General features: G+C 65.6%; 2 protein-coding genes across 10 annotated transcripts; one reads left to right on the top strand and one right to left on the bottom strand.

The window, feature by feature from the left end:
- Positions 1 to 244: 244 nt before the first annotated feature.
- On the bottom strand, positions 245 to 8,139 carry LOC138689633 (E3 ubiquitin-protein ligase RNF19B-like). 7 transcript variants are annotated; one of them, XM_069805331.1, is made up of 10 exons: positions 8,014 to 8,139; positions 5,894 to 5,985; positions 4,038 to 4,655; positions 3,324 to 3,514; positions 2,854 to 3,004; positions 2,215 to 2,377; positions 1,648 to 1,762; positions 1,333 to 1,470; positions 837 to 1,026; positions 245 to 691 (listed from the first exon to the last, which is right to left on the bottom strand). In XM_069805331.1, the coding sequence occupies exons 3-10, from the start codon at positions 4,484 to 4,486 to the stop codon at positions 532 to 534; spliced, it is 1,557 nt and encodes a 518-aa protein (XP_069661432.1). In that variant the 5' UTR covers positions 4,487 to 4,655; positions 5,894 to 5,985; positions 8,014 to 8,139; the 3' UTR covers positions 245 to 531. The 7 variants fall into 7 exon arrangements, with proteins under 7 accessions (XP_069661432.1, XP_069661438.1, XP_069661437.1 ...); XM_069805337.1 differs by having other exon boundaries at positions 245 to 710; XM_069805336.1 differs by having other exon boundaries at positions 8,061 to 8,082.
- Positions 8,140 to 8,222: 83 nt separating this feature from the next.
- On the top strand, positions 8,223 to 12,932 carry ZNF513 (zinc finger protein 513). Of its 3 annotated transcripts, XM_069805329.1 has the most exons (4): positions 8,223 to 8,344; positions 8,423 to 8,524; positions 10,966 to 11,556; positions 11,777 to 12,932. In XM_069805329.1, exons 1-4 carry the CDS (start codon positions 8,305 to 8,307, stop codon positions 12,526 to 12,528), a joined length of 1,485 nt encoding a protein of 494 aa, XP_069661430.1. In that variant the 5' UTR covers positions 8,223 to 8,304; the 3' UTR covers positions 12,529 to 12,932. The 3 variants fall into 3 exon arrangements, with proteins under 3 accessions (XP_069661430.1, XP_069661431.1, XP_069661429.1); XM_069805330.1 differs by lacking the exon at positions 8,423 to 8,524 and having other exon boundaries at positions 8,227 to 8,344; positions 10,963 to 11,556; XM_069805328.1 differs by having other exon boundaries at positions 8,290 to 8,524; positions 10,963 to 11,556.
- The last annotated feature ends 17 nt before the right edge of the window (positions 12,933 to 12,949 follow it).

A 12,949-nucleotide genomic window follows, 5' to 3' on the forward strand; every position in this document is an offset into this window, starting at 1 on the left:
TGCAGCAACATCCCACCCTCCCAGCCATGTGCTGTGCTGGTCCTGCACCTGCAGTGCTCAGTTTTCTGGGGTGTTTGCACAAGGGAATATCCCCACTCTTGCCCTGCTCCTTGGCCCTACTTGTACCCCACCTGCTTGGCCTCCTGCAGTAACCATTGCGGGGGGGGGAAACACAGCATGGATCAGAGCCTGCTGTGATGGGGGCTGTACCGTTGGGGGGTGGCTGTGCCGCAGGAGACAGACAGACCCTCAGAGAGTAGTTTTATTTCCCAGCGGTGCCAATGCCGAAGACTGCCTTCGGGAAAGGGGTGGATGGGGCTGGGCGCAGGCTGCAGGCAGCACTAAGCGCAGTCAGGGCCCGCCCAGCCTGGGGGATGGCCAGGACCCAGTTCATGGGGCAGGTGGTGCCCCACAGAGGGTGACCAGCTCTGCCACAGGAGAGCATGGGATCTTTGTGTCAGTGGCAGGTGGGAGCCCAGGTGGGGGCTCTGTGGATCGAGGGTCTCACCACTCAGTGCTGCTCAGTCCCCCTCACTCTGCAGGGACACCCATGGTGCTGCACCTGTCACTGGTGCCTCCCAGGGAGTCCCCAGAGAGACTCTGCCCTGACAGCGCACTGCACAGGCTCTGCTCCTGGGCAGGATGCGGCACTGCTTCGATCGACACTTCCACCTCGATGTTGATGCCTTCCCTGCAGACAAACGCAGGGCCTGAGGGCAGCAGCCCAAAGGGGGACATCACCACATCCCTTCCCGGTACAACGGGCGTGGGGAAGGCTGTTAGGAAGGGGATGCGCCAGACCGCTCTGCCTCCCCTGCAGAGCAGTCCCAGCTCACCTGTAGGACATGTCCTGACCCTCGCTCAGCATGCTCCCCACGAGGGCCACCATGCTGGCTGATTGGCTGTCATGCTCCTTCCACGCTGCCCCACGGCGCGGGCTATGGCTGCCGCTGGGGAAGGTGGTTGTGTCCAGGACTCCATCCTCACCTGGCCTGGGGCTGGGCAGCACCGACCACAGCTCATTCACTGGTGGAGAGAGAGATGGTGCTAAGTACCCTGTTTGCAAGGACCGCTCCCCGTCAGAGCAGGGAGCAGAATGGGCTACCAGGCACATGGCAGGGTGTGCAAACAAGCTGGTCCCAGGATGCCAGCCTGCAGCCTCCCCGCAGGGACAGAGGTGTGTGTGGCACCACCGGGGCAAAACCGACACGGGTCCACAGGGAGCCCCTGGCTCTGGAGATGTCACAGCCACAGAGATGTGAGGCAGGAACAGGGCCCGTGCAGCCCAACGAAGGGCACAGGCCAGCAGACAGACAGCAGCGCAGGACTCACACTTGGTCAGGTTCTCCAGCTCCACCACGCTGAGATCCCCGGGCGGACTGCGGCTGCCCCCGCACCCCCAGCGGCTCCGACACAGCGACAGCACCACCACCCCGTAGACGTAGGTGAGCATCAGGGGCACACCGACTCCTGCGGGCAGACAGGCAGCTATTGCCTGACCTGCACTGGCAGCCCCCTGGGCAAAGCCCCAGTGCCCCAGGTCTCAGACATCCCCCCCCAGAGACTCCGCTGCAGTGGCCCCCAGGCCCAAGCTCCACTCTCTCCAGCACGTGGGCAGTGTCCTCAGCCCTGGCCCGGCACACTTACCCACGGTGACAGCTGTTATGATGGGGGACACAAAGAGAGAGAGGAGGACACTGCTGGTGACAGAGAGGCACTGCTGGCACCCCGACAGGCTGCTCCTCCGGCTCTGGCCCAGCACCTCGAGGAGAAGCAAGACAGGTGAAGGGCTCTGCAGAGATCTCGGCGCACAGCCTGCAGGGACGGGGCCTCTTCCCAGCCCTGGCAGAGCTCTAGCTGCAGCCACAGCTGCCCAGACACCCCCTCCATCTCCTCAGGTACAGGCAGCCATGACAGTGCTGCCACCACAGCTCAGGTGTCCCTGGAAAACACCCCTGGACCCCCAGACCCCTTCCTCCTTTGCCCACCCCAAGCCCCCACCTCTCCAGGCCGAGACCTCCCTCACTGGCGGAGAGTGCTGGGGTGGGCAGCAGAGAGGGTCCCCACAAGGAGGGGCTGTGGGGAGTCAGGGGTGGCACAGGGACACGCGGTGGGCAGCGGGGAGCACTGCATGTCTGTCCAGGCCTGACGCCATGGGCTGCCAGGCTCAGCAGGGAGTGGGACCATGGGGACTCCGGGGCCCCCTGCCAGTACCTTCCTACCCATGTAGATGGGGATCCCAATGGTAATGACAGGGACAGCGATGCCCGCGACGAGGGAGATCACCATAGGCGCCCCCAGCACCATGCCCAGCTGCCACAGGATCTTCCGGGTCCATGACCAAGGCCTCTTCCCCGAGAAGGTGCAGCCAGAGGGGCTGCGAGGACAGAGCAAGGCTGGGCCAATGGTTCCTGCGCAGGGGCAGGCAGACACCAGCACAGCCCATCCTCGCGCTGGGGGGAGACCCATGGGCCCACTGGGGAAGCAGAAAGCCAGATTGCCCCATCCCAATCCCGAGCTCCAGCTGCCACCTGGGATCCCACCTGTGGGGTGCCGACAGGCAGGCCCAAGCCCTCAGCCCTGCCAGACCCAGCAGCACAGACCACTCTGCTCCCACCCCAATCAGCCCCACGGCCCAGCCAGCCCCAAACCTGGCTGCGCATGGCCATGGCTCTCAGCAGGGCCTTGCTGCCCCCCATCCTAGCCCCACAGCTCCTGGCCCCAGCCCCAGCCCAGCATCACAGCACCCCCAGCTCAGCCCAGGGGCAGCTCCTGCAATCACCCCTCAGCTCCTGGCAGCCCCTCCGCTCCAGCCCCCCCGCACACCCCGTGTCCCCACAGCCCTGCGCTGACCTGAGGAAGTGCACATCGGAGATCTCCTGCAGGCAGAGCCAGCAGAAGAGACAGCCACAGACCGTGCAGTTCATGTGGTTGCAGCTCCCATCATTGATCTTCATGATGAAGGCACTGCAGCGGGGACAGACCTTGATGTCCTCAGCCTCAGCTGATGGGGGGAAGGAGATGAGATGGGATGGGTGGGAGCAAGACAGGACAGTGCAGGTCCACCCCCACACCCTGTCCCAGTATTGCAGCCTGTCCCATGGGTGTCAGGGTTAGCCAGGCACAGCAGGGTCCCTCTCCACACCCCCCAGCTCGACCAGCACAGGGGCTACATGCCTCCACACCGAGGCAGCCAGTGGGGACCACTGGGTCCTGACTCCAGCATCCCCACAGGCAGGAAAGTACAAAAATGCATCTGACTGTGCTGCTCGGCTGTGCCAAAACCCTGCCCTGCTTGCTCCCACCCTGGGCCAGGGTCTCACCGTGGGCCAAGTCCTCCAGGTGGACTAGCTGTGCTGCAGGGCTGGCCAGGCTGGGGGCGGGTGGCACTGGTACACAAGGGCCGTCGGGGTGCCAGGGCTGCCGGCAGTGGTAGCAGAACTCGGTGCCACAGCCTTCACGCCCGCAGGTGAGGCGGGGACACTCGGCACAGCCATAGGCAATGACAGCATAGCTGTGGAGAGAAGGCGGTCAGTGTTGGGGGGGGCCAGCGGTGCCCACAGCCCTCCCTGCATCCCTGCACAGCACACAGCTGTTCTCCTCCCGGGCATGGCCAGGCCATGCAGTGGCAGGTCCCAGCTCCAGGCTGAGCAGAGCTGCAGCCCCTCCTCAGGAGAGCCAGGAGACACTCTCACCAGCTCAGACTGCAGCACAGCCTTCCCCATCCAGCACCCACAGTTCCCCTGGGGCCTCGCGGACTGGCCCAGCACGGCCGAGAGCACCAGCCCTGGCAGAGACACACAGCTGCCCAGGCTCTGCAGCTGGTACAGGGATCAGGAGATCTCTCTGAGCAGGTACAACCCCACACAAGACCAAGTCCCGAGGGGACTGAGCCTGGAAAAGGCTCACAGGACACAGGCACAGTCTGCTGCACACCAGCTCCCTGGTGGGGAAGCCCATCGCCTCCACTGGTGCAGGAAGAGGGGACCCACACCACCCCCCTGCTCCCGGCTCTGCACGAAGGGCTGGACGGTCACCTGCAGTCGGGCGCCGGGCACCAGCGGGTGCCGGGGTCGGCCACCAGCAGCCGTCGCAGGAGGAACTCCTCGTACTTGTCACGGAGAGCGGGCTCGGCCAGGAGGCGGTGGACGTCAGCGGGCTGGAGCGCAGCAGGGCAGTGCGGGCAGGCCACCTGCACGCGGCTCTCACTGACAGCAATGTGGAGGTACTGCTCCAGACAGGTCCAGCACGAGCGGTGGTCACAGGAGGCCAGGGTGGGAAAGGCCTCAGGAGGCTGGGGCAGCAGGCACAGGGGACACTCCACCAGCTCCCCGCCCTCGCCCAGGGGCAGCGTGATGCTCATCTCCTTAGGTTCCTCCAGCTCTGGCTCCAGTTCTGGTGATGTCTCCCTTCCAACAGCCTGCGGCTTCCGCCCAAAGAAGGCCAGGAGGCGGAGGGGCCTGGGCACCCGTGTGGGCCGCTCCATGGTGGCCCGTTGGGGCGGCAGCCAGCTGCTGGCAGGCTAGGGAGGGCAGCAGGGAGGTGCCAGCCCCAGCACAGCCCCCATGGCCAGGCTCCTACCTGGGCCTCAGAGCCGGCATCCTCTCCACAGGCAACAGCTGAACCATCTCCATCTGCAGTCGGCGCCGCTCAGCCTGTGAAGGAATCGCACGTGAGAGCGAGCTCTGGGCCCCACGCATGGGAACAGACCCTTGACACCCATGAGACCCCACTACCATGCTGCCAACGGGCCTGCCACCCTGCCAGCTATTTGGAGGGAGCCCAGGGAAAAACTCAGGGCAAATCAAAACCACCATCACTCACTCCTCCTCCTCAGGGTTAGCTCACAGGACGGCAGGGAACATCTCACTGCCACAGAGAAAGTGCTTCCTCCACAAAGGTTGTATCCTGAATTGTCCCAGGAGGAGAGAGCTCCCCCATGCACCCTGCAACCCAAGGCAGCAGGACCTGAAGCCCCATGGGGAGCGGTCACTTCTGAAGAGTGCTTCCCCACATCCCAAGTGCTGCACTAAAACCTGCATCGCCCAAGCTGCTGCTGAGTTTGTAGAAGAGACAACCAACCAAGCCAAGGGACCCAAGAGCCAGTTAATTAAGTGACCAGGAGCCAGGTGATTACGGGAGAGAGGAGGCAAATCTGTCAGTGTTCCCTTAGAGCTCATGAGTCTGAGGCCACACCATAATCCCTCCTGACAGCAGGGCCAGTCCCTCCACTGTTCTCCTTGCTCTTTCCTTATCTATACCCCAAAAAGTTGCACCCTATGCTTTACACCTCCACAGCATCGCTGCATGCCTCCACCTCTAACAGCCTCTGCTGGCTTTCTGGTTTGACAACAGCTAGAAGAGCAGAAGCACTGGCACAGGAAGAGGCAGGTATTAGTGACAGCTCAGGTGAGACCAAGGAGTCCAATTACATCTGCTCTGCTGGGAACAAGTAAGGTGCTGCACTGTGCCACCCCGGGTGATAAAGCACTTTCGAGTGAGGTAGCAACTGAAGAGCTTGTGGAAACCGGGCTGAGATTGGACTTAAATGGTTGTTAGAGGGTGGGAGGTACTGCAGGAGGAGAGCAGGAAGGAACGTGCTCAAACATGGGGGAGGGCAGTGGGACCACTGCCTTGCATGACTGATGCCGTCACTGCGAACTCCACCTGGCAGAACAGCGGGAGCCAGTGCCTGAGCAGCAACAAAGGCTGCGCCGACACCATGGACATCAGCTGTCCGATCAGCAGGGCCAGCCGGCGAGGAGACACCCCAGGCCTGCACAGCTCCTGCACCGGCACTCCGACACCTTGACTAAATGGCCAGGGCTGCGCAACACAAGCAAAGAAGCACCAGCAGGGATCTAAGCGGCCCCATCCTCTGGCCCCGAGATACCTGTCAGGGGGGAATAATTGCTGACGACACAGCATGCCCATCGCTCCCCTGGGACTGCCACAAAGTCCAACACATTTGACTCCCTCAAGGACCTGCAAATAAACAAAAACTATTTGTGAAGAGGCTCAGCAGCAGCAGCAGCTCACACAGCCAGAGTCGCTTGGACACATCACAGAGGTCTACTAATAGAGCCACAGAGAAGGCAGAACGAGTCCTGTAGATGGGGACCACATCCAGGCCATAGACCTAGGCATCAGAGAGGACGAGTACAAGGTACAGCTGAGCCAGAGGAGGGCTGCTGCCCCCAGCACACACACAGCTGCACATCAGCCATCCCTGGAGATGGGCCAAACCACGGTGTGGCCAAACAAGTCCCCGAGCAGGGTAACCAGGGGCCTTTCTCCCCAAGAAGGACACAAAGCCCTGCATGTCCCCAGTCTGCACAACACTGGGACACTGGAGACAGAAGCTGCGGGAAAACAACCCAAGCAGAGGGAAACCTGACAGCATGAGATGGCTGAGCTCCCCTGGGAGCAGAGGTGTGACTGGGCTGCACGAGAAGCTATCATAGCATCCCCAGGGCCCAGCAGGCTCCTTGCCTGGCAGGGTCAGAGCACATCTGAGTGTCTGGGGTCCGAGCCACGCAAACTGGGGGAGATTTTCTGGAAAGAGGAGTTATGAACCACAGGGATGTGCCAAGTGAAATCAGGAGCTCCATCGCATGGGGGCCCATCGCCCACATGTACTCCTGGGAGAACCAGGCAATAGGGCTCAGCTCTGCAGTCCTTGAGAGAGCTGTGACCGTGGGGACAGGCCTGACAGAGGCAATGGCTGCAGAGGAGCCATGGCATGGCCACAGTGCTGCAACACTGGGGCTGCTCCTGAGCTTGTTCTGCAGCTGCCTCTCCTCCCGTGCCTGGCTGTGGGGAGCTGGGCTCCCCTTCCTCTGCAGCCAGTTCCCATGGGGGTCACCATGATCATGGAATAATGCAGGTGGAAAGGGACCTCAAGAGGTCTCCCGTCCACCTTCCCACCCAAATCAGGGTCAGCACTGTGGTTAAGGGCTTTATGCCAGCTGGGTCTTGAAAACCTCCAAGGACGAAGACTGTGCAACCTCTCTGGGCAACCTGATCCACGACTGGACTTGTTCCACTCCCCAGGACAGTACAAGGCAGCAGGATCCCGGTGGGCATCTCCAAAGGATGGTTTCAGTCGCCCCTGGAGATCAGACCACGGGCAGGACTGCAAATCCACCCCCTGCACTCCCAAACGCCCCAGATGCCTCACCCAGGCTGAGCAGATCTCAGCGCTGGAAGCACCAAGATGCTGAAAGACCACAGCACTGCCACTCACTGCTACCCACGCATCCTGCTGTGTGCCCGTTCCTCAGCCTGTCTGCCCACCCTGCCCTCTCGTCCCAGGGCAATGCGGGCTCCGGACCCACCCAGCCCCGCTCTGCCAGGAGCCTCCAGAGCTCTGCAAGCCCGTCAGTGCTGCAGGCAGCGAAGTCGTTTCAACCCTCCACCTCCAGCAGCTGGTCTCCAGCTCCCTCCCGCAGCTGCCTTAGCCGGACAACTTGCTCCTCCAGCCCTTCCCTCCGCACAAGGGGCTGCTGTCCCCGCGGCTCTGCGGGGCACGTTCCCGCTCCGACGCTGCGACCCCCCCACCCCCCCGACCCCAGCAGCCGCCTGCCCGGGCCCCCCGCCCCGCCGGTCCTCCCCGCAGAACGCTCTCCCCGGACAGGGGCACCTGCCCCCTTCCCCGCCGGCAAAGGCCCCGCTCCCGCTCCTCTCCGGTCGGGAGAGGCCGACGGCTTGCCGAGCGCTGGGACGGCCGGAGCCACCAGCAGGGCTGCGGGCACCGGCGCCGGTCCTGAGAGAGGACTCGCCGAGCTTTCCCCCTGGGCTCAGGGGCCCTCCGGCCGCCCACGGCGGGGCCATGCCCGGCGGGGCAGCGGGGGAAAGCGGCCCCGGGCCGCCCGCCGTGGGGCACAAAGACCCGTCGACACCCCCCACCCTCACGCTGGTGGCCCCCACTCCCGGACCCCGCGGCCGCCCGTCCCGTCCCGCCCCGCTCCCGCCCGCGGGGACCCGGCCCTGCCCTGCCCAGCCCCCGCTTGCCTCTCCTGCGGCGCGGCCTGGACCCCCCCCCCCCGCCGCCGCATCACCGGAGAAGCCGGCGCGGTGCCGGGAGGGAAGCGGGAGGCGGCGGACCCTGTGCACGCTTCCGGGTGCCCGGGGCGCTTCCGGGGCGCCGCGCCCGCTTCCGGCGCTGGCCCCGCCCCGCGGTGGCCGGAAGCGGAAGTGCCCGGTCGAGGCGGGGCGGCGGCGGCCGCCCCGGGCTGGCGGGGGCGGCTGGCGGGCCGCGGGCGGGCAGGCGGCGGGGCCGGGCCGGGGCCGGGGCCGGCCACGATGCCCCGGCGGAAGCAGAGCCACCCGCAGCCGGTGAAGGGTGAGTGCGCGGCGGGGCCGGGGGGCGGCGGCGGCGGTGGCGGCCCGGCGGTGACCCGCGGCGCTCGGTGTGTTGCAGCGGACGCCGAGGACGGCCCCGAGGAGACGGCGGGAGCGGCGCTGGTGCTGCCCGGCGACCTGCTGCTGGGCCGCGGCCTGGCCTTCGAGAAGGGACCGCCAGGTGCGTGCCGCCGTCCGGGCCCGGCAGCGGGGCCCCGCCGGGACGGCCGGTCCTGGGCGCCCCCCCCGCCCCGCCTTCGGGAGCGCCACCGGGCGGGGACGCGGCCCGGCCCTGCCGGTACCGGCCCCCGCGCTTGGCCCCATCCGGCAGCCGCCCTACCCGGGAGCGGTCCCGCCCGGCTACTGCTCCGTCCCCGGGCGCCTTCCCCCTCCCGGATCACCTCCCGCGGGGTGAGGCCCCGGCCCCCGCTGGTCTCTGCCCTCCCGGCACCGATTCCCGGTACTGACTGCCCCCCCACACCCCGAGCGCTCCCCCTTCCGTTAAGACCCCCCCGCCTCCGTGGTGGCTTTGGGGCCGTGGGGACACCGGGGCTGGTAGGCCTCCCCATCGCAGGGCTCGTCCCCGGAGCTGTCCGCACCGCTCTGCCCAGGAGTTCCCGGTTCCCCCAAGCCGCTGGGGCACGGCTTTGCTGCCCACCCGGGAGCTGGGGCCTTGTCCCTGCAGGGTCCTGCCCAACCACCGCCCCTCAGCATCGCGTGGGGTGAGGGGAGCCGGGCCGGGGCTGTCTCTCCACCAGCCTCTGCTCCCTGCCATTTGCCTGCCCTGCGGGCACCCCAGCCCCTCTGTGTGGCCAGCCGGTGCCTGCCCAGCCGGCGGCACACCAGGCTCCAGGTCAGCCCACGGTGCGAGGCAGCCAGAGAGGAGCAAACACCAGTCCAGCTCCATTAAGGTGCCTCACAAGGACCGGTGGGAGTATCACTCGCTGCCCTCGACAGTGAGCGGTGAATAACGTGGGAACATACTCAGTAGTGAGAGGAGGGGGGCACAGCCCGCCTGATCCCTGTGGCTCTGTCCCCTTGCTGTCCACAAGGTCTGTGCTCCGGTCCGTGTCCTCAGCAGCCACGCTGGGCCATGCTGGCAGCTCCCACTCTCGTGCCGAGGCGTGGTCCCAGCTGCTTGGCAGATGGGGTTCTGCTTCGAGGGCTGCACTTCCCCACAGCCCGTGCGCAGAGCCCAGCACCAGGACAAAGCCCACCCAGCGGCTCTGGAAGCCGGATGCTGTGAGAGCTGAAAGCTGCTCTCTGCAGCGGACCTTCTGCTGTCAGAAATACCTTCCTTCCCACTCTCAGGTGCCAGCCCCAGCTGGGGAGCGGGACCAGGCACCTCCAGGCCCACTGAGGAGGTCAGGACAGCCATCACTGGCCTTGTCCTCACCCCATGGGCCATGCTGTCCCACCTGGGCAGCACTGACACGGCCACGCTCAGGGCACAGTGCTCCAGGGATGCTGTGGCACTGCTGGACTGCAGGCCTGAGCTGAGGAGGCAAGACCCTCAGTGTGGGGGCTCGAGGTGTAGTCAAGGGTTCCCCTGGCAATAGCCAGACCCTCGCAGGATGCCCCTTTCTGACGTCTGCACTTCAGGCAGTGCTTGCGAGAGGGGACCAGAGGCTGGAGGGGCCGCCCTGTGCTGCAGCCTGGGAGCAGCCTCACCCTTGCACCTGCCTGGGGCTCTGGGAGTTGGATGCAGCCAGGTGGGCAGCAGTGAAGGGGAGGGCCCAGGCTGCTTCTCAGGGCGGTGGGCCTCTGTTGGGTCTCAGGCTCCAAGGTCAGGTACAGCACAAGGGACAGCTGGGCACAGCTTGAGGCTGGTAGTGGCAAAGCTTTGACTGCATGTCACTGCCCTTCCAGCCCCCAGCACCAGCCTGGGAGCACACCTGGGGCACCGGGCCAGCAGGCTCCACTCCTGTCATCCCTTCCTGGGGCTGCAGGAGGATGGGTCTGTGCCCAGCTGGGAAGCAGATGTGCCCTCTGAGAGCCTGGCACAGGCTTCCCCCCACCGCCGTGGGCCAGCGGCGCTATGTGGGGCTGGGGAAGGTCTGTTTTCCTGCATGATGGAGTGGGGCTGGTGTTTGAGCTCTGTGGTATCGGCCATGGGAGTAGGACCAGCTTCCATCCCCAGGGCTGGGGCAGTGGCAGAATGAGGGGGCCCGGAGCACGGTTTTACAGGCACCCAGCCCTCCTGCCTGGGTCAGGCTGAGCTCAATGCCTTCCGCCTTCCCACCACTGCTGCTTCCTACCAGCTGGGCCCTGCAGTGCCCGCGTGGATGCCTGACCCACCCCTGTGCCACCTTACTACCCACACGTCCTGGCGCCTGCCAGCCGCAGGGTGGAGGTGACAGGGTTTCCTGGGGCACCCAGGACAGACCCTGCAGCAGGGTGTCAGGGCAGGTTGTGGCTGTGGAGCTCCTTGCCCTGCTATGCGCAGGGTGGTGGGCTCCTGCAGGCTGCCGGCTGCTGCTAGGGCAGGCGCAGCTGCCTGGCCCCTCCTGGCTGCAGTCCCCTCCTTGAGACAGGCCCTGCTGGGACTGGTGGCACAAGCGGAGGGGCTGTGCCTGGGCCAGCTGGGCTGACACCATCCCATCCCCACGGTCTTCTCAGCAGACACCCTGGTGGGGAAGATTGCCATCCCAGCATACGCGCTGAGCGACGACGACTGCTCCTCTGGCTACCAGCAGCTGAGCGTGGAGAGTGACCCTGAGGAGGGTGGGGAGCCCGGCCCCGCAGCGCTGCCCTGCCGCCAGTGCGGGCTGCAGCTGGCTGCCAGCCTGGGGCAGAGCTGCCTGCAGTGTGCCGGCGCCGAGGGGGGCCGCAGCCAGCGCATCGTGTACTCCTGCCAGCTTTGCCCCTTCGCCTCCCACTACTCCAGCCACCTCAAGCGCCACATGAAGACACACAACGGGGAGAAGCCGTTTGCGTGCCCGCAGTGTGCCTACGCTTCTGCTCAGCTGGTGAACCTGACCCGACACCTGCGCACGCACACAGGGGAGAAGCCGTACCGCTGCACGTGCTGCAGCTTTGCCTGCAGCAGCCTGGGCAACCTCAAACGCCATGAACGGGTCCACAGCCAGGACAAGCCCTTCCAGTGCGCTGCCTGCGATTATCGCTGCAACCAGAGCCGCAACCTGAAACGGCACATGCTCAGCCACCGCCTGCCCGAAGGCGACGGGCCGCACCGGCGGGACAAAGACCCAGGTAAAGAGGGGGGCGGTGTGGGGGACCCTCCACTGCACAGCCCTGGGGCTGGGGAATGGGCAAGGTGCACATTCTGCCATTGACCTGCACCAGCCCTGGTGCCATGTGCCACCAGCCTCAGCTGCGGCACCATCGCCCTGAGCCTGGGGCTCCTTGCAGAGCTGAGCCCTGCCAGCGCTGCGCTGTCCCTCTCACGGCCCTGTTTGTGTTTGTCTTGCAGAGCCGCTGCTGCCAGAGCTGAGCCTGCATGTGGGCAGTGGCAGTGGCCCCTTCCTGCCCGGCTGCACTCGGCTGCGGGGCGAGGAGGCGGCCGCGCTGCCGGAGCTGCTCTTCCCCTTCACGTGCCGCATGTGTGGGCTGGTGCTGGACGACGGGTTTGCGCAGGATGAGGGCCTGGCTGAGCAGGTCTGCGGGCGCTGCAGCCTGGCAGTGCTGGGCACCGAGCCGGGCGCCAGTCCCCGCAAGGGCACTGGGGACAAAGGCTTTGCCTGCAGCCTCTGCCCCTTCGTCACCCACTACCCCAACCACTTGGCGCGGCACATGAAGACGCACAGTGGGGAGAAGCCATTCGCCTGCCCGCTCTGCCCCTATGCCTCTGCCCATCTCGACAACCTGAAGCGGCACCAGCGAGTGCACACAGGCGAGAAGCCCTACAAGTGCCAGCTCTGCGACTACGCCTGCGGCAATCTGGCCAACCTCAAGCGTCACGGGCGCATCCACTCGGGCGACAAGCCCTTCCAGTGCAGCCTCTGCAGCTACAGCTGCAACCAGAGCATGAACCTGAAGCGGCACATGCTGCGGCACACAGGCGAGAAGCCCTTCCAGTGCCGGGACTGCCCCTACACCACTGGTCACTGGGACAACTACAAGCGCCACCAGAAGATCCACGGCCACACGGCTGAGAACTGGGTGAACCCACGCAATGCCAAAGCCCTCCTGGCCCCTCCAGCCGTGGGCACGGCCCTGCCCTGAGACAGCACTTAGCCCGGCTGCCCTGCATCAGGCCCGAGGTGCCTCAGCCCTGGGGCACCCCAGCCACAGCCCCTGCCCTCCCTGGGGGAGGGACAGGAAGCAGACTCCAGGGGGGCTCAGGGTTGCCTTACGTAGGGCCCACGGGTGCGCCGGGGTCTCTAGCAGCCCTATCCTGCCCGGGCAGGGCGAAGCCACAACCAGCGGCTTGGGTGCCTGCCCCAGCAGCAGTGGTGCCATGCCCCCAGGCACCTCTGTGGGTAGGACCTGCCTGTCGGAGCCTTCCTCTGCCAGAGTTTGGGGAACAGGGGGGGAGGGGGGGAAACAGAACTGGTTCTATGGCTGTTGCCATGCCAGTCAGTGTAATTTATATTGTGTATAAAAGCATTAAACAGTCAGTTTTGTTATCTGCTATTCTCCCTGG

Source organism: Haliaeetus albicilla, chromosome 18 (assembly GCF_947461875.1).
Source record: "Haliaeetus albicilla chromosome 18, bHalAlb1.1, whole genome shotgun sequence".
NCBI classification, from domain to species: Eukaryota; Metazoa; Chordata; class Aves; order Accipitriformes; family Accipitridae; genus Haliaeetus; species Haliaeetus albicilla.